Source organism: Crocuta crocuta, unplaced genomic scaffold (assembly GCF_008692635.1).
Source record: "Crocuta crocuta isolate KB4526 unplaced genomic scaffold, BGI_CrCroc_1.0 scaffold93, whole genome shotgun sequence".
Lineage (NCBI taxonomy): Eukaryota > Metazoa > Chordata > Mammalia > Carnivora > Hyaenidae > Crocuta > Crocuta crocuta.
Genome location: NW_027529641.1, coordinates 5225281 through 5245252, shown reverse-complemented (window position 1 = coordinate 5245252; position 19972 = coordinate 5225281). Strand labels below are relative to the sequence as shown.

Below are 19972 nucleotides of genomic sequence, written 5' to 3'. Positions count from 1 at the left end.
CTGCCTGCCGAGGGTCGGCGAGAGGGGCGGGGCGCCGACGGCGGGGGGCGGGGCAGAACCCGTGCTCCTGAGAGTTGCGGATGGGGAGGAAGACGCAACATCGCGATAATTCTCCCCTGTTCTCGCGGTTTCAAAACCCCTTGGACGAGATGTTCGCAAGCACTGTGCCTATTGGCCAAGAGCTCTGCTTCCTCCAGACTGGACTCGCCTGTAGCGTAACTTTGGCTTCCGGCTCCGGCTGGCGCACGGAGAGTCCCTATTCCCTTTGCTTGTTAGGGGACCAGTTTAGCCCTCTCCAGCCTCGGGAGTTGCCAGTTACTGATCTGTTCTTTCTTCCTTCCTTCCTTCCTTCCTTCCTTTCTTTCTTTCTCTCACTTACTGTATACATTAAGGAATTACCACAACAGGAGTAGCACTGAGCGCTTACTGTGTACCAGGCAGCATTCTAAGAGCTGTGCATAATCTCTCTAAACCCTCATAGAAATCTCATGACACAGGTACTAGTACCATACTCGGTTAACGAATGAAAATCTGATGTCTAGTGGGTTTATGTAATACGGCCAAGGTTAGTTATCAAGAGGTGAGTCTTAAGCATGGGATTTAAAGGCTCAACTGTGCGCGCAGAGGTAGGTAACCTAGCTCTGTTCTTGAAATACCTAAGGTCTATTGGGTGAAAAGACCGCTAAAAAGGACACTAACAGCTTAGTAAATTAACAAGGCAGTTCCTAGCTTGACTGAGTAGGCCGTCGATAAATCTTCAAAGCGAGAATTCCTATGTCTGCGGAAAGATACGTCGAGGAAAGAGTATTATGCTAGTAAAACTAAAAAAAAAAATAGTAATAATAATAATTCCAAACATTGCTAGGGAACATTTTAAAAACATTTATTTTTTAAATATTATGTTTGTTAATATAGCAGCTTCCTTTCTGGGGTTCATTTCTTTAGAAATGAAGGGTTTTTTAAACTTCCTCTCATGAATCTGTCATTCATTGTTCTTTGAAAAGCTTGATGCTGATTAGTTTATTAGCGATCCTTTGCCAAACTACCTTGACTTTATAACTAGTTTCCTGTTGGTTTAATTACTGTTAGAGATGAGTAATCTCTAAAGCAAAGTAATACTAAATGAAAATAACATTTATTCCAAGACAAGGTATGATTTATAATGAAATACCAATTACCTATTTATTAAACCTGGCTTTCAGGAGATTACTGAAGTATATGGCATGGTGAATGTCATGTACTTTAGGAACTTTTATATAAATTTCTAGATACCTAAGAATTTGTAGTACTTAGGAATTTTTTGCTAGACTTGCAATGAGGAAACCTACAGCTTATGTAAAAACAAAAATATTCAGGTTATTAAGGATCAACCTAAATAATAAGACTTGCTCCGAATATTGGAAAGTGACCCCAAAAGTGACTAACAATAGGACAACATCTTAAAAGCAATCAATGTTAGCCACTTAGTTTTCATTTCTTAAAAACAAAGGAAACATTTTAATGCATTAATTTAACATCTGATTTCTTAATTAAAAATTTTTAAGTTTATTTATTTATTTTGAGAGAGAGAATGAGCAGGGAGGGACAGAGAGGAAGTGAGGGACAGAGGATCCAAAGCAGGTTCTGTGCTGACAGCTGAGAGCCGCAGCATAGCTGGAATTCTGGACCCTTGACCTGAATCCAAGTCAGATGTTTCAATGACTGAGCCACTAGGGCACCTCTAAAATCTGATTTTTTTTTCTTTTATATAGATAGATATAGATCGAGGGAGAGAATTTATTAAGTTAGCTAACATACAGTGTATACAGTGTGTGTGCTCTTGGTTTAGGGGGTAGATTCCCATGATTCATCACTTACATAAACAGCCAGTGCCCCTCCCAGCAAGTACCCTCCTCAATGCCCATCACCCAACTGCCCCCTCCTCAGCCCTCCCCCATTAACTCTCAGTTTGTTCTCTATATTTAAGAGTCTTTTATGGTTTGCCTCCCTTTCTGTTTGCAACTATTTTTTTCCCCTTCCCTTCCTCCATGGTCTTCTGTTATGTTTCTCAAGTTTCACATTTGAGTGACAATATAGATACCTGTCTTCCTCTCACTGACTTATTTCACTTAGCATAATACCCTCCAGTTCCATCTGCGTTGTAACATCCTATTTGTCATCATAAAAACTGAGTTATCTTTAAATAACTTCCACTCCCCTGAAATTGATATGAAAAATAGCCAAGGGATTCTGTGTCAGAATGTTAGTTTGAAAGTGTCGATTTTCACATCCTGCCTCACTCAAAACACTCAAAATTCTTTAATCTAGCGATTTTGCAATCTTTGACAAACTTTTAACATCAACAGGCAGCGATACCACTTTAAGAAAATTCCAAGGAAAAGACAACCCCATTTTAAAATTCCCACCTCTGGCTCCCCCGGATTGGGTTGCAAACTTCCACAAAATACTATCCTCCACTCCCTATTGGTGCATGCTCTATCATTCATTCTTCGCCTGGAGTTTTGTGAGCTACCAGGTTGCTTTACGGGAAAAGGCTGCTATAATTTAGTCTGCAACTGCTCTGCTTTAGACTTTTCCGTGGTGATTAATCTGTACAAAGAATCACCAAACTGATATAGCGGGAGCCAAACTGGCAAATCAGGCTGTGGAGACAACTGTGTAATTCGCTCGAAAAAGAAACAGAGATCCTCTCCTGCGTACCGGGTAAATGGACAAAGGATTTTACGACACAGGGATTTGAGAGTTAAAGAAACTTTTCCAGTTTTTTGATAGTTTTAAAGGAGTAAATGTCAAAGGAGAACCAGATAAAATAACAGGCATAATCGGGGCAGGAAAGGAGTTTTCAGAAGCTGTTTTGAGGGTGAGATTGGAAGAATGTTATTTCCAAATAATCAGTGAATTTTTGAATGGTACAGGGAACAAGGTAATAAGATTAATTATAGATTATTGTATTCCCTAAAAAGCTTTGATTTATTGTTGTTGTTTAATATGGATTTAGACGGACACTTAGTAATATTATTGTAATTTTTAAGTGAAATGGATATTTCTGTATACTATCATACCTATCATAAAAGACAATCATAATATAAGATAAAATTAGAATTGGCTTTGGATCCAAATTTTATGTATATTTGTTGATTAGGTAACTCAGAGACAAATCTGCTAATGACTAAGGAAAGCATAATATTGCTATATGAATCAGAATCAGTCGGTGATTACTGTAAGGATAAAGTCTCAAAAAAGAAATCCAACATTTATATTTTCAAAATGATATTTTCATTAAAATTATGAGGGACGTCTGGTGCATGGATAAACAAAATATGGTATTGTCCACTTGATAGAATATTGTTTGGCAATGAAAAGAAATAGAGTACTGATACATGCTACAACATGGAAAAACTTCAAAAACATTACGCTATAGCCAGAGGCAAAAGACCATATACAGTATGCTACCATTTACACATTAAATGTCCAGACAAGGCAAACCTATAGAAACAAAGTTTATTAGTGATTGCCTGACCTGGGGTAGGAGTGGAAGTGCCTGCAAATGGGCATAAGGTATCTTTTTAGGGTGATGGAATTTTGTAGAATTCGAACGTGATTAATACTTGCACAACTCTGTAGATTTTCTAAAAAATAATTGAGTTGTATCCTCAAAATGAGTGAATTTTATGGCATATAAATAACACCTCACTAAAGCCATTAAAAACATGGCTTTCACATGTCCCTATCCAGTTGTTCAAGCATCATTTGTGAAAAGGACTATTATTTCCCCCTTGAATTACCTTGGTACACTTGTCAAAAAATAATTGACCAAGGCGCATGGGTGGCTCAGTTGGTTAAGCATCCAACTTTTGATTTTGGCTCAGGTCATGATCTCACGGTTTGCCCCAGGTCAGTCTCTGCACTTACAGTGTAGAACCTGCTTGGGATTCTCCTCTCTCTCTCTCTCTCTCTCTTTCTCTCTCTCTCTCTCTCTCTCTCTCTCTCCCCCTCCCTCACTTGCATGAGTGCACTTTAAAATAATAGTAACAATAATGATGATGATGATTGACCTTAAGTGTAAGGGTTTATTTCTGGACTGTCAATTAGATTCCACTAATCTACGTGTCGGTCTTTATGCCAGCACCACACTGTTTTGATTACTGTAGCTTTGTAGTAGCTTCTTAAAATGGGAAGTATGACTCCTCCAACTTTGTTCTATTTCAGATTGTTTTAACTATTCTAGGTCTCTTGCCTTTCTGTGTGAATTTAAGGTCAAATTATATACACACCAAAAAAGGCAACTGAGATTTTGATAGGGGTTACATAAAATCTATAGATCAACTTCGAGGGCATTGCTATCTTAATAATGTGAAGGCTTCTAATCCATGAACATGGAATAGATCTCATTTATTTAGGTCTCCTTTGACTTCTTTCAGCAATATTACATAATTTTCAGTGAGCAAGTTTTGTACTTCTTTTGTTAAATGTATTCCTAAGTACTTTATTCTTTTCGATGCTATTGTGAGTGGAAATGTTTTCTTAATTCATTTTCTGGTTGATAGATATGTAATTTGTGTTTATTTTGTATCCTCTGATCTTCCTGAAATCGTTTAATAGTTCTAGTAGGATTTTGTTATTGTTTTTGTTTTGTTTTGTTTTGGTGTGTGTGCGTATGTGTGTGTGTGTGTCTCCCCTAGAATTGCCTACATATAGGATCATGTCACCTGATAATAAAATTTTGTTTCTTCCTTTCTAATCTTCATGCCTTTATTTCTTTTTCTCACTTTATTGCGCTGGATAGAATAGCCATTACAGTCTTGAATACAAGTGGTACAGCAAACATCCTTGCCTTGTTTCCAATCTCACAAGAGAAGTATTCAAACATTCACCATTAAGTGTGATGTTAGCTTTAGGTTTTTTCGTTTCTGTTTTTGTTGCTGTTTAGTTTTTATTAGCCCTTTATCAGGTTAAGGAAGTTTTATCATAAGCAGATGTTGAATTTTTAAGTGGTTTTTTTCTGCATTTATTAAAATGATTGTGCAGATTTTGTCTCTTGTTCTATTAATGTGGTGCATTACATTAATGATTTCAGATGTTAAACTAAATTTACAGTCCTGGAATAGAGCTCCCTTGGTCATAATATATAATCCTTTTTATATGTTACTAGGTTTGGGGTTGTTTTTTTTTTTTAAGTTTATTTATATTGAGAGCGAGAGAGAGCAGGGCAGGGGCAGAGAGAGAGGGAGAGAGAAAGAATCCCAAGCAGGCTCCACACTGTCAGCATGGAGCCCAAATCAGAGCTCAAACTCATGAACCTAAGCAAAACCAAGAGTCAGAGGCTCAACTAACTGAGCCACCCAGGCCCCCCTAGATTTGTTTCTCTCATATTTTGTTGAGGACTTGTGTTCACAATCATCAAGGATATTAGTTTATTGTTTTTTTATGTCTTTGTCTGGCTTTGCTATCAGGATAATATTGACCTCATAGAAGAGTTGGAAGGGATTCCCTCCTCTATTTTCTGAGAGAATTTGCAAAAGATTCATATCTTTTAAAAAAAAGATTCTTTAAAGGTTTATTAGGATTTGCCACTGGAGTCATCTAGGCCTGGGCTTAGCTCTGTGTGAATATGCTTAGGTTTTTGTTTGTTTGTTTTTGTTTCGTTTTGTTTGAGAGAGAGGGAGAGAGAGAATCTCAAGCAGACTCCACACCCAGCATGGAACCCAATAAGGGGCTCGATCCCACGACTCTGGGATCATGACCTGAGCCGAAATCAAGAGTCAGACACTCAACCGACTAAGCCACTCAGGTGCCCTACTTTGTGTAAATATTTGAAATTACTAACATAATTTATTTACTTGTTATAGTTCTATTCAGATTTTTAAATTTCCTTTTTATTCAGTTTGGATATTTTATATCCTCAGATGTTTTCCTATCTCAGCTTTTTGATGCCTCCACTTACGTAGGGGCAAGGTTGCTTTTTAACTGGTACACTCTCATACAGTCATAATGGTTGTTATTTTCCAGGAGCCACTGCCCTGGGGGCTCCTGCCCCTCCCTCAAGTTTCCCTACATCTCCCCACAAGTCAGCACCCAAAGGTTAACACCTGTAACAGCAGGGGACCTTCTGAACCTATTTCCAGCATAGTTTCCACCTATACAGATTGGTTGGTCCTCCTGCTACACCACTTATTAAGATTTTGAACATCATCTCTTAGAAATGGAAGACTGAGACCCCACATCAGACCTCTTCTTCCTCCCATTTCGATCTGTGGCTGATCATATACTTCAGCATTCTACTGGGCATGTCTGGCAGAAAGAAGAGCATCAATTGATTGAGTATGTCTGACTGGCAGTTGTAGGTACTGATTTGGAAGCCTCTCCCAAGGCTGGCAGGGAGAGGGTGGTGTGTGGGGCCTGGGCTGCTGTCTAATGAAAATTTAAACCCCGGCTATGGCTATTACAAAGAAAAGAAAAGTGGCTGATGATAAGCATGTAGCTCCAAGTAAGTGAACGGAAGAGTGTGTATTTGTACTAAGAGTGTTCCTATATGATGCAAGGCACGTTGAAATGGACACTTATTTAAAACAGGGTCATGGATTCAAATGTTTCCAGAAGCCAGTCAGGTAACATGATTCAGTTAATTTGTTCAGAGATGCACATTTTGGTATTTAGACATCTCTGGAATTGGAATGCATGTTACGATTGATAGCAAGTCATAGTTTAATAGCAGTGTTGTTTTTCTTAGTGATTATAAAATGGTGTATCTTAAAATCTTGTATAAGTGATGGTTTAGATTAGGTTCAACGTAGGAAATGAGTGACAAGTGACATGAGCCAGGAAAACCATACCGCTTTATGTCAGCCTTTCACTTTGAAAGAAAGGTATGGTGGGGAACCTGAATGGCTCAGTCCGTTAAGTGTCCGGCTTTGGCTCAGGTCATGATCTCAGGATTCGTGAGTCCAGGCCCCACATCAGGCTCTGTGCTGACAAGCTCAGAGCCTGGAGCCTGCTTCAGATTCTGTGTGTCTCTCTCTGCTCCTCCCCTGCTTGAGAGCGCATGCATGCTCTCTCACTCTCAAAAATAAACATTAAAAATTTTTTTAAATAAATAAACATTTAAAAAATAAAAAATAAAACTTCAACGAACATTTGTGCATAAGTCCTTTTGTGAACATATGGTTTCATTTCTCTTATGTTAATGTCTAGTACTTAAGTGAATCATGTGCCTAGGTATGTATTTAGCTTAGGTTTTTATTAAAATTTTTTTTAATGTTTATTCATTTTTGAGAGACAGAGACAGAGCGCGAGTGGAGGAGGGGCAGATATATTTAGCTTATTAAGAAACTGCCAAATTGTTTTCCAAGGTGATTGTAGCATTTTATATTCCTATCAACAGTGTGTGAGACTTCTATTCCACCTCCTCACCAATGCTTAGTAGTCTTTTTAATTTTAGTCATTCTGCTTGTTACAAGTGACATCTCATTATGACTTTAACTTGTATTTCCCTAATGACTAATGATGTTGAGCATCTTTTCATGTGCCTATTTGTCATTGATAGATCTTCTTTAATGATGTGTCTGTTAAAATATTTTGCCCATTTTTAAGGCGAGCTATTTGTTTTCTTAGAGTTAAGTTTTGAGAGTCCTTTACACATTCCAGGTACATGTCTTTTATTAGATACATACTTTCTCCCAGCCGGTGGCTTGTCTTTTCATTCTCTTTACAGTTTCATTTGAAGAACAGGAAATTTTTAATTTTGATAAAGTCCCAATTTGCCCCAATTTTGTTCTTTTTTTATGTTCTTTTGTGTCATATTTAGGAAATCTGCCTAATCTGAAGTCACATAGGTTCTTGTATAGAGATCTGTGTTCCATTTTGACTTCATTCTGGTGTATGGTGTAAGACATGGATCAAAGAGCTTTGTTTTATTTTGATTTTTATATGTGAATATCTAGTTGTTCCAGCACCATCTGTTGAACAGACTATTCTTCAATGAATTGCCTTTGCAATTTTGTCATTGATCAGTTGTTTATATATGCGGGGTTCATTTCTGGACTCTCCGTTCTGTTCCACTGATCTATTTGTCTAGCTTGACAGCAATACCAAACTGCCTTGGTTACTTAGCCTTATAATAAAAGTCATGTCTGTTCTCTAATTTCATTCTTCTTTCACAAAGTCATTTTGGGTCCTCCAGTTTCTTTACATTTGCATATGAATTTTAGAAACAGTTTGGCAATTTCTACAAAAACGAAAAACAACAAACAACAAAAACCATGCAGGGACTTAGATTGGGAAGGCTTTACACGTATACATCAATTTAGGGAGAATTGACATTTTAACAATATTGAGGCTTACAACCAGGCACCTGGTACATATTTAGTTCCCCTTTCTCTCAGCTCTTTTGTAGTTTTAATTATAGAAGTCACATTCCTTTTTTGGCAGATTTATTCCTATTTCATATTTTTGATGCTGTTGTACAGAGTATTATATTTTAATTTCAATTTGATTATCCATTGCTAATATATAGAAATGTCATTTTGGTATAGTGTTCTTGTGTCCTACCACCTTGTTAAATGTATTTATTCTAGGAGATTTTTCCTGCATATTCCATCAGATCTTCTCCACAGATGATAATAGATATATACCATCCGTGGGTAAAGGCAGGTTTACTTCTTCCTTTCTGATTTGGTTGACATTTATTTCTTTTTCTTAATTGATTGCACTGACTGAAACATCCAGTACAATGTTAAATAGAAACATTAGAATGAATCTCTTTGTTTTGTGTCTGAGCTTAGGGAGAGAGCATTCAGTCTTTCACCAATAACTCTAGGTTAACTGCAGGTTTCTCATAGATGCCCTATTTCAGGCTGAGAAAGTACAGTTCTATTCCTACTTTGCTAAGATTTTTTAAATTAGAAAATTAGATAGTAGATCTTTGTCAGGTTCTTTTTGGGTGTTGATCAAGATGATCGTTGTTATATTATGAATGAATTACATCGACTGCTTTGTGAGTGTAAACTAATTTTGCATTCCTGAGATACACTCTACTTGGTCATGATGTATTTTCTCTTTTACATATTACTAGGTTTAATTTGCTAAAATTTAGTTTTGAATTTTTGCATCTATATTCCTGAGGGATGGATACTGAGCTGCAGTTTTCTTTTCTTGTATTTGTCTTGTTTTGGTATCAGGGTCTCCTAGAATGAGTTAGGAAATATTCTCTTTTTCCATTTTCTAGAAGAAGTTGTACGCAAATGCTATTATATCTTCCTTAAATGTTTGATATTATTCACTAGTGAAGCCATCCAGGCTGGGAGTTGTTTGGGGTTTTGTGTGTGTGTGGGGTTTTTTTTTTGTTTGTTTGTTTGNTAGAAGAAGTTGTATGCAAATGCTATTATATCTTCCTTAAATGTTTGATATTATTCACTAGTGAAGCCAGGCTGGGAGTTGTTTGGGGTTTTGTGTGTGTGTGGTTTTTTTTTGTTTTGTTTTGTTTTTTTGGAAGGTTTTTAAAAAACAAATTTAGTTTAGTTAATAGATGTAGGGCTATTCAAACTATTTCTTCCTTAATGAACTTTAGTATTTTGTGTCTTTAGAGGAATTTGTCCATTCATCTAAGTTGTCAAATGTATTGGCATAAGTTCATAACATTCCCATATTAAACTTGTAATATTTGTTGGGGCCTCTGGGTGGCTCAGTTGGTTAAGTGTCTGATGTCACCTCAAGTCTTGATCTCACAGTTTGTGAATTTGAGCCCCAGGCCAGGCTCTGTGCTGACAACTCAGAGCCTGGAACCTGCTTCGGATTCTGTGTCTCCCTCCCTCTATCTCTGCCCCTCTCCCGCTCGTCCTCTGTCTGTTTCTCTCTCTCTCTCTCAAAAATAAATAAACATTTTTAAAAAAGATAGTATTTGTAGAATCTGTAGTGATGTCATCTCTCTCATTCCTAATATTTGTGATTTGTGTCTTCTCTTCTTTTTTCACAATTAATCAGGATAGAGATTTATCAATGTGAATTGTCTCAAAGAACCAAATTTTGTTTTCATTGTTTTCTCTATTGTTTTTCTATATTTATTTCATTGATGTGTGAGATTAGCTTTATTATTTATTTTATTAATTCTTTTCTTCTGTTTACCTTGAGTTTAATTTGTTCTTTTTTTTCTAGTTGCTGAAGGTGAAAGCTAAGGTTATGAACTTGAGAACTTTCTACTTTTCTTTTATAGGCATTTAATATTATAAATTTCTCCATAAGGACTGCTTTAGTGGCATTCTCAAATTCTTATATGTTGTGTTTATATTCATTCAGTTAAAGCTACTTTCAGATTTCTTTTTTGATTTCTTTTTTGTACCATGGTTGGTTTTTTTTAGAAGTGTGTTATTTAGTTTCCAAATATTCGAACATTTTCCAGATGTTTTTGTATTGTTGATTTAAAATTTTTAAAATTTAAATTTAATCCTATTGTAGTCATAGAATATATTGTGTATGCCTTGAATCCTCATAAACTTATTGAAACTTGTTTTATGACCCAGAAAAGAATCTGTCTTAGTTAATGTCCGTGTGCACTTGAAAAGAATGTGTGTTCTGCTCTTAAGTAGAGAGTTCTAGTAAATGTCAGACCAAGTTGGTTGATGATGTAGTTCAAGTCTTATGTATCCTTAACTGATTTTCTGCCTACTTGGTGTGTCAACTATTAAGAGCAAGGTATTTAAAGCCCGGACAGTAATTGAAAATTTGTCTATTTCTCCTTGCATTTCCATCAATTTGGGGTCCCATATTTGGAACTGTTAGTAAGTGTATAAACACTTGGAGTGATTATATCCTCTTGACTAATTGACCTTCTATAATTATGAAATAACCTTCTTTATGATAATATTCTTTGGTGTACAATTTACTTTGATATTAATTTTGAAAATCCAAGTTTGACTAATTTTAGGATACTATTTTTCATCATTTTACCTTCAATCTAATTGTCTTTCTCTATTTGAAGTGAATTTCTTGGAGGCAAGATTCAACATTTTTTGTTTAAAAAGTTGATTATCCTTTAAAGAGATTTAAATAATATGAAAATAGTCTTACATATTTGCCCATGAAAGTATTATTTCCATTTCTCTTCATTCCTTTGTGTAGATCTAGATTTCCATTTGCTATCATTCTCCTTCCTTCTGAAAGACTCCCTTTAGTAATTCTTGGAGAACATTGGAGTGCAAACCTGCTGATGATTAATTCTTTCAGTTTTTTTGTTTTGAAAGGTATTTTCACTGGTGCAGAATTTTACCATGACAACTTTCTTCTTTACATACTTTAAGTATGTTGTTTCACTTTCTTCTCCTGTGCCTTTTTTCTTCCAAGAAATCTGCTGTCATTTGTATCTTTATTTTTTCATACTAATATGGTTTTTTCCTACATCTAAGTTTTTTCACTTTACCTTGATTTGATGTATTTGATTTGTAGTTTTCTCTGTTTCTTGTGTTTAGTGTTTATTAAGCTTCTTAGATCTCTAGCTTTTTACTTTTTCACAAATTTGGAAAATTTAGGGTGATTTCTTCAAATATTTTTTCTGTCCCTGCTACAATCTGTTTTCCTATAGGGAGTCATTTTTAGATAGTTTCTATTCCTATGTCTATGAGTTCAGTCATCTTTTCATCTCTAATATCTAATCTATCATTAATCCCATTTACTGTATTTTTCATTTCAATTTTAATTTTCATATCTAGAAGTTCAATTTGTTTTTTTTATATATATATCTTCTGTGTCTCTATTTAATTGCTTAAACATATGGAATACAATTATAAATACTGTTCTTCTCAGGGCACGTGGGTGGCTCAGTCGGTTGAGCGTCTGACTTCAGCTCAGGGCTTTATCTTATGGTTTGCGGGTTCAAGCCGTGCAGCAGGCTCTGTGCTGACATCTCAGAGCCTGGTTCAGATTGTGCCTCCCTCTCTCTCTGCCCCTCCCCCGCTCACACTCTCCCTGTCTCTATCAAAAGTAAATAAACCTTTAAAAAAACTGATCTTCTCTATTAACTTAATATTTGTGTCAGTCTTGGGTTTTGACTGATTATTCTTCTCATTATAGCCCATGTTTTCTCACCCCTTTGCATGCCTAGTAGTCAGACTTTGTGAATTTTACCTTGTTGCATGCTCCCTGTTCATACTCCCATACATCCTTGAGTTTTGTCTTCCGGTTCGGTTAAGTTACTTGGAAACAGATGGATTCTTTTAGGTCTTATTTTTATGCTTTGTTAGGTGGGTCTAAGCAGTGCTCAGCCTAGGGGTAATAATCTCACGCCACTGAAACAAAACTCTTCTGAGTGCTTTACCCAATGCAGCACGAATTAGGAGTTTTCCAGGCTAGTTGGTGGGAACAGGCACTGCCAGCCCCGTATGAATGCCAGACACTGCTCCTTTCAATATTTCTAGAGGGTTCTTCCTCCAGACTCAAGTATTATTCTTATACACATGCTGATCAGTATTCTTTCCCCATATTTGTAAAGCTCTCTCTGCTCATCTCTAGGATCCTCTCTCTGTGCTTCTCTATCCTCTCCAGTAATCTTTCCTTTGAACTCTAGCTGCCTTGTTCTCCCCAGAATCTCAGCTCTATTTCCTCAACTCAGAGTCCACCAGGTTACTCCTGGGCTCCCCTCCCTGCATGTCCTGGAAACTTTCTCAAAGCAATAAGGCAGGGCAATCATGGGTCTCTCTTTCTTTCTTTTTTCCATTGACCCACTGATATCCTGTCTCTTGGAAACCATTGTTCTGTAGTTTTGTTTGTTTGTTTGTTTTTGTCTGTGTGGGTTTTTTGGTTTGTTTTTTGTTTCTGTGTGTTTGTTGGTTGCTTGCCTGGCTATTTCAGCAAGAGAATAAATTTGATCCCTAGTACTCCATCTTGGCCCGAAGTGAAAGTTTAATAAATAATTTTTTTCCTGCTTCAAAGTCAGTTGGTGTTCAGGTGATCTAATTTGGGTTCTTTGAGAGTTGTTTGGGCTTGGCTGATTTCTAGTGTCTGTACTTACATAAAAATATAAAAATATATATTAATAATGTATATATATATTAATGAACAAAGAATGTTTGGTTTAGTTTAAAGTGGAAATCAACCTGAAAGTTTTAAAAGAAGATAGTAATAGCTATCAGGATCTTTTTGGATGCAGTGCCACTAATTTCAGAGAAGTCATGGGTAAAGTGTTGCAATTTTCCTAGACCTAGCATCTATTTCTAGGAAAAATGTATTATATTTATAAAAATAACTATGAAAAGTATCATTTAACACCTTTATTTTCTTTTTTAAAAATCAGAGGACAATGTATATAAAAATATGCAAGAATCAAAGGAAACCCATATATCCAATCACCTAGATGAAATTGTTGCTGCTGTCAGTATTACGCCTAGAAAGAAGATTCAAAACAAACTGCCTCAGACAGCACTATTCCAGCCTCCTCGAGAGAAACTGCACCTCTGCGAAGAGAAAGCCAAGTCTTACTCTAGCAGTCACGAAGTAAGGATCCTTCGTTTTCTATGCCTGTGCTCTGATAATGAATGAGTCTAGGTTATATTTCTACCCTCTTTGGTACAAGAGAGTATATAGAGAATGAGTAGGTGTAACCCCTCAGGGCTCCAAGCATAGCAGTTGGTACAGTCAACATTATATTTGCTGAATGAATGCACAAATGAACAAACAAGTCTATCCTGACCTCTGGCGAGTGTATACTAGGCCACTGGGTGGTAGGTTTGATCTACTGCCGTCTTTTTCCATCAGTGAATAAACATTTATTGAGCTCCCTCTAGTGCCAGGTCTAGGCACTGGAATATAACAAAGCCGACGAAGCCTGATCTTGTTTTCTGAAAGTTTTACTCATTCACTTGCTTATTCCATATGCATTCCTCTGCCATCACTTAGGTGTTAGGCCCTGTTTGTCCATCCATTTATTTCGCAGATATCTATTGTGTACCTAATATGTGCCAGGTGCTGTGCAGATGTGCCAGGGGCACGATGGGAAAGCTATAGCCTCTGCCTCAGAGGGACTCATAGTTTGGTTGGGATGATAGGCAGGGGGACAGACAAGGGTAGTCAGTGTGATAAGTTCTGTGATGGACACAAGTTTGGGTGAAATAGATGCAAAACGTAGGGGAGGGGGGAGACAGTGGGCACGGAGGTGGTGAAAGGAGAACAATCAAGGCACGCTTCTTGGGATGGGAGTGACTTGGACTGCACTGATTACAGTGCTTCGGAGTTGGCCAGGTAAGGGAGAAGACGATACTGTTCTGGGCAGGGGTAGCAGATATAGAATAGTATTATTCTATATAGTATAGTATTATTAACTATAGTCCCGATGCTGTATATTACATCCCCAGGACTTATTTATTTAGTAACTAAAATTGTACTTTTTGACCACCTTCACTCTTTTTACCCCCCAACCCCCACCTCTTGGCAACCACCAATCTGTTCTCTATATCTATGAGGCGTTTTGTTGTTGCTTTTTAAGATTCCACATATAAGTAAGATCATCCAGTGTTTGTTTTTCTGTCTGATTTATTTCCTTAGCATAATGCTTCAAGTCTATCCATGTTGGCACAAATGGCAGTATTCCCTTACTTTATACAGTTGAATAATATTCCATTGTATAGATGTATCATATTTTCTTTATTCATTCACTGATCCATGGACACTTAAGTTGCTTCCATGGGATGCAGGCTTAGTGACACAGTGCAGGAAGTGAGGTTGGATTATGGAAGGAGCTGGGGCTCAGAGGGTGTTCGATGCCCAGGGAAGGAGTTTAGATTTCCTCCTGAAGGTACTAGAAACTCTTCTAGGATGATAAGTAGGAGTGTCATGAGCAGGAATGATTACTCATAGCTGAGTAGAAGATGAGTGAAAAGGGAGCAAAACTGGAGAAGGAGGCCCCGTTCGGAAGATATTTGCAATAATCCTAGCAAGGAATCAGATGACCCTGAACTATAGCAGGGGCAGTAGAGATGCTAAGAGCTTCGGCAGGAATTTGGAAATGTGAATCGGGGACCTGGTGACCAAAGAGACCTGAAGGTTGTAGCGGCAAGAGCAAATCAGAGTGACTGTATACAATTCATGACTTAGGTCTTAGCCCGCTTGGGTGACTGGAGACTTGCCAGACCCTTCGCCAGTGTAATGATACAGAAGGAGGAACAGGATTATGGACAGGAGGCATGAATTTGGTCTTGAATGTGTGCTTATTAATTATGCAACAGATCAGTACCCGCTCTGTGCCAGGCTGTGTACTAGGTAGGCATCAAGCTGGCAGCCTTTCTCAACCAGAGTCCTGCAAGAGAATTAAGCCTTAATGCCCTAAGGCATTTAACATGTGTGAAGAATTAGCTTCTCTTAAACTTAATGGAGGACCGGAGGACCCATAGGGGAGAAGAAGGGGAAAAATAGTTGGGGAGAGGGAGGGAGGCAAACCATGAGAGACTCTTGAATGCTGAGAACACACTGAGGGCTGATGGGGGTGGGGGGGAGGGGAAGGGAGGTGATGGGCATGGAGGAGGGCACTTGTGGGGATGAGCACTGGGTGTTAAATGGAATCCAACTTGACAGTAAACCATGAAAGAAAAAAAAAGAATTAGCTTCTCTTCTATGGGTCTAGGCTGGTGCTAAACAATTTTCTGTGCTCTGCAGCTCGGATGAGGCACCCCTGGACACCATGGTTGAACACACAGGCAGGCTGCAAGCCCTCGTGGGGCTGAGGGGCGAGCCACATCGCAGATACAGTAGCCAGCAAGAGACTGTGTCAAGTGCTGTTAAGGAAAGAGTGGGCCTATCTAGGAAGAGATGATAGACGAGCTGAGACCCTAAAAAGTGAAGGAGCCAGCATGGAAGAGATAAGGGAAAAGAGTTCTGAGGAGAGGGAACAGCACGTGTAAAATCTATGATGTGGGCACAAGTGTGGCCTGTTTGAAGTGAAAAAGGAGCCCACAGACTGACATAAAAAGCTGGTGGAAAGGCAGGCAGTCTACATAGGACCTCTCCAGTCTCCAGCTAAGTGCCCTGGGAGGCCTTAAACGTGTTTTCTGGAATGGATTAACATGCTGTAATTTGCTTTTTTTTTTTTATGTTTTTATTTATTTCTGAAAGAGAGAGAGATAGCATGAACAGGGGAGGGTCAGAGAGAGAGGGAGACACAGTATCTGAAACAGACTCCAGGCTCTGAGCCGGCTTTCAGCACAGAGACCGACGCAGGGCTCAAACCCACAAACCGTGAGATGATGACCTGAGCCGAAGTCGGATGCTTAACCAACTGAACCACCCAGGCGCCCCATGCAATTTGCTTTTTAAAATAACCTTTTTGGGGGGGTGATTTTTTATTTTAAAATGCTTTCGGACTTAAGAAAGGTTACAAGACTCATTTGCTTTATTTCTCTGCATGTGTGTCATTATTTTTCTTAATTATCTGAGGGTAAATTACAGATATTACAGATTTACCCCTAAAAGTCTTAGAAGATACCCCTACATACCCACAGTACCATGATTAAAATTAAGAAATTATTATTGGTATAATATTATTAGCTAATGCGCTGGACTTATCCATACTTCTTTAATTATCTCCATAACATTTTTGGCAAAAAAAAAAAAAAAATCAGACAGATCCATGCTCTGCTCAATAAAATCGCATAGAATATAGTTATAAAACCTCTTCAGCCTTCTTTAATCTACTAGACTAGTTCCTTGGCCTGTCTTTGTCTTTCCTGATCTTGATATTTTTGATAAAAGTACTGCATTAGTCTGCTCTAGCTGCCATAATACAACATCACAGACTGGGTAACTGGAGGAAGTTTAAGATCAAGGTGCCAGCAGGGTCTATGTCTGGTGAGAGCTCTCCCCTTGGGTTTTAGATGGCTGCCTTCTTGCGGTGTCCCCACATGGCCTCTTTGTGGGTGTGGGTAGTGGTAAAGAAGGGGGACTGAAAGGTGGCTTTTCTTGTAAGGACAATAATCCTGATGGATCCAGGCTCCACCTTGAACAACCTCATTTAACTTCAATTACTACCTCAGAGGCCCTGTCTCCAAATGCCACATTGGGGGTCAACATACGAATTGGGGAGGGATACAAATATTCAGTCCGTCACAAGTATGCTCCAATTATTTTGTACAGTATCTCTCAACTTGCTTTTTTCATGTGCTTCCTCATAATTAGATGCAGGTTGTCCATTTGGGGCCAGAATCCCACAGACATGACCTCGGGGTCTTTCCTAGTGCCTCAGAGCAGGAGGCATATGATGTCTTCTTGTCTCCTTACCATGATGCTGACTTTGATCACTTGGCCAAGGTGTTGTCTGGCGGGCTTCTTCTCTATGGAATTACTATTCTTCCCTTTGTAATGAATAAGCATCTTGTGGGAAGATTCAGCAAAACTGTGTGTGTGTCCTATGCCTCATTAAAGTGTCACCCCATAGTTTTAACGTCCGTTAATGATTCTTGCCTGAATCAGTTATTACTGTGATGTTTGTCAATGGCTGGCTCCCTTGCACTTGATACATCCCCAGTGGTCTTTCCTAATTTCAGGCACAGCAAGATTTTTCAGATTCCACTCGTACTTTCCCTGCTCAAGCTGTAGATTCTTAGCTAAGAATAGTGGTTAGACACCAAGATTTGGATATTGAAGACTCATTTTTAGGGGTGCCTGGGTAACCAGTTGGTTAAGTGTCCAACTTCAGCTCAGGTAATGATCTTGCAGTCTGTGAGTTAAAGCCCCTCATCGAGCCCTGTGCTGACATCTCAGAGCCTGGAGCCTGTTTTTGGATTCTGTGTCTCCCTCTCTCTCTACCCCTCCCCAGCCCATGCTCTCTCTCTCACACACACACAAATAAATGAACATTTAAAAAAAACGCACTCATTTAAAATATATATATATGGCAAGACCTACTGATCATCAGAGCTGCATATTTTAATGTTAAGAAGTTAAAGAAATTCCAGGTAGCCCAAGAATGGCTTGTGGAAAGAGTCTGGACTTGGCTTCAGGGATCTTGATTATAAGTGTTGACTCTACTACTTGGTGATAAATCCTCTCATCTCTCTGGATTTACATTTCTTCTTTAAATTAAAGGGAGCGAATTAGATTATTTCCAAGGCATATCCCAGTTATAAAATTGTCTGCCTACTTGTACTTCTCTTCTGTCTACCTCCTCCCCATGCCTGTTGGATGAAACCACAGGAACTGGCAGAATAAAGATCAGAAAGCCAAATGGATATTTGAACTGTGCATTCTAGCAAGTAAGAAGGTGGAGCGAGAGCAGTACGCTCTTCTACCCCAGCTGCAGGTAGTGAAGCCCAAGGCTACAAATCAGGGTGGGGGTGGGAGGGGAACCTGACTTTCGGTCTACATAACCCTCTTCTTAGAAATCTGTGGTTGGGATAGATTCAATATCAGATCACATCTCTCTTTTCGGTAGACTGTCTGTCTAGACTCCCGAGTGTTTTCATCATTTTTTCCTTTTCCCTTCACTGTATTCACCTGTCCCTCTAAAGAAGCCACGTCCTAAACTCCCAGCATTGGCTGGACTCTACCTCCAAGAGACAATCCACTGCCAAGATGGCCCCTCGTCTGGGTGACTCATTGGTGTCAGTTCTTGGTGCCTTTCTACAAGGGCCTCTGCATGGGACCACTTTAAGCTTCCTCATGGCATAGTGACTAGGTTAGCAGTTTGGTGGGGCTGCTGTAACAATGCCCCAGACGAGGTGGCTTAAACATCAGAAGTTTATTTTCTCCGAGTTCTGGAGGCTATGAATCCAAGATCAAAACGTTGGCAGCGTTGATGTCATCTAGGGGCTTAGCTTGAAGATGCTGCCCTCTCCCCATGTCCTCACAAGTTTTTTCTTTCTGCCTGCCCATCCCTGGTGTCTCTTCCTCTCCTTATAAGAACATCAGTTGTATTGGATTAGGGCTCTACCCCAATAGCCTCATCATGTACCTCTTTAAAGACCTTCTCTCCGTATATTGTCACATTTTAAAGTACTTGGGCCTCCAACATTCGAGTTTTGAGAGGGTGGAGGGAAACAATTCAGCCCATAATTGCATTCTCTTTCTAAGAAGAAACAGAAAATGGAAGCAGCCAGTTCCTTAAGACCTGGGCCCCGAAACTGGCACCGCATCATCCCGTCCATACTCTATCAGCCAGTTATAAAGCCCAGATTCAAAGGGAAGGAAACAGAGACCCCCTACCTCTGGATGGAAGAGTCCAAGGATTTTGGAACTCTATTTTAAAACTACCAGCCTTGCTTTCAGTGTATTGGTGCTCTGAGCTGACCTGGAGCTGGAAATATCAGCTCCCTGTTCTCTGAACGTAAACAGACTTCTTGCTTTAATGAGATCTGTTGGTCAGTCCTGCCAACCTCATCTGCTATGCGAATACCCTAGGCTGCTAAGAAAGGTATGTGATTGAGAACCAGAGACCCTTATTTGAAAACTGGTGCCACTTGCCCCCTGGTGCCTGAATGTGTAGTAGCTTTTCCTAGATGGGCAGCTGAAAGCCTAGCGAATGGTTAGATATCTGCTCTACTTTTTCTATTTCTTCTTTATTTGTTGTCTTTCTCATAAGGGACTAAACGTTTAAATGTTTTATCCACTTATGTATACTATGAATTTTATTCATTTCTGTCATCTATTGTCTATTTCACCCTGCCAGATGAACAGCCGAAAGCAGACCTTGGTCTATTTTATTCCCCGGTGTATCCCAGGTGCCTAGAGCCATGTCTAGTACCTAGTAGGCACTCAGGAAATATGCACTGAATAGATAAAGATGCCAGTTGACTTTGTGCTCTGTGGCTCTGTGTTTTCAAGTCGTCTAGCTCGTAAGCCCATTTTCTGTCCATCACAGTACGAACAGGCTATCCGCGAGCTTGTACGCTGCATGGCGCTGACGAGAATTTGCTATGGCGACTCACACTGGAAACTGGCAGAGGCACATGTTAATCTGGCTCAAGGCTACCTCCAGCTGAAAGGTGAGTTTATCTCCAATGGG

General features: G+C 38.9%; 2 protein-coding genes across 10 annotated transcripts in view; one reads left to right on the top strand and one right to left on the bottom strand.

The window, feature by feature from the left end:
- The window catches only part of LRRC28 (leucine rich repeat containing 28), a 159370-nt gene extending 159288 nt beyond the window's left edge, over positions 1 to 82 (bottom strand). The window contains exon 1 of one of the 2 annotated variants that reach the window (XM_077762380.1): positions 5 to 82. The gene's annotated coding sequence lies outside the window, so the exon portion shown is untranslated. The remainder of the gene's footprint in view (positions 1 to 4) is intronic. The other variant, XM_077762377.1, reaches the window with a different exon arrangement.
- Positions 83 to 2020: 1938 nt separating this feature from the next.
- Positions 2021 to 19972, top strand: part of TTC23 (tetratricopeptide repeat domain 23) — a 98234-nt gene continuing 80282 nt past the window's right edge. The window contains exons 1-4 of one of the 8 annotated variants that reach the window (XM_077762371.1): positions 2021 to 2703; positions 13280 to 13479; positions 18166 to 18271; positions 19829 to 19952. In XM_077762371.1, coding sequence (XP_077618497.1) covers positions 13340 to 13479; positions 18166 to 18271; positions 19829 to 19952 — 370 coding nt within the window. In that variant the 5' untranslated portion in view covers positions 2021 to 2703; positions 13280 to 13339. The other 7 variants (XM_077762372.1, XM_077762370.1, XM_077762373.1 and 4 more) reach the window with 7 other exon arrangements.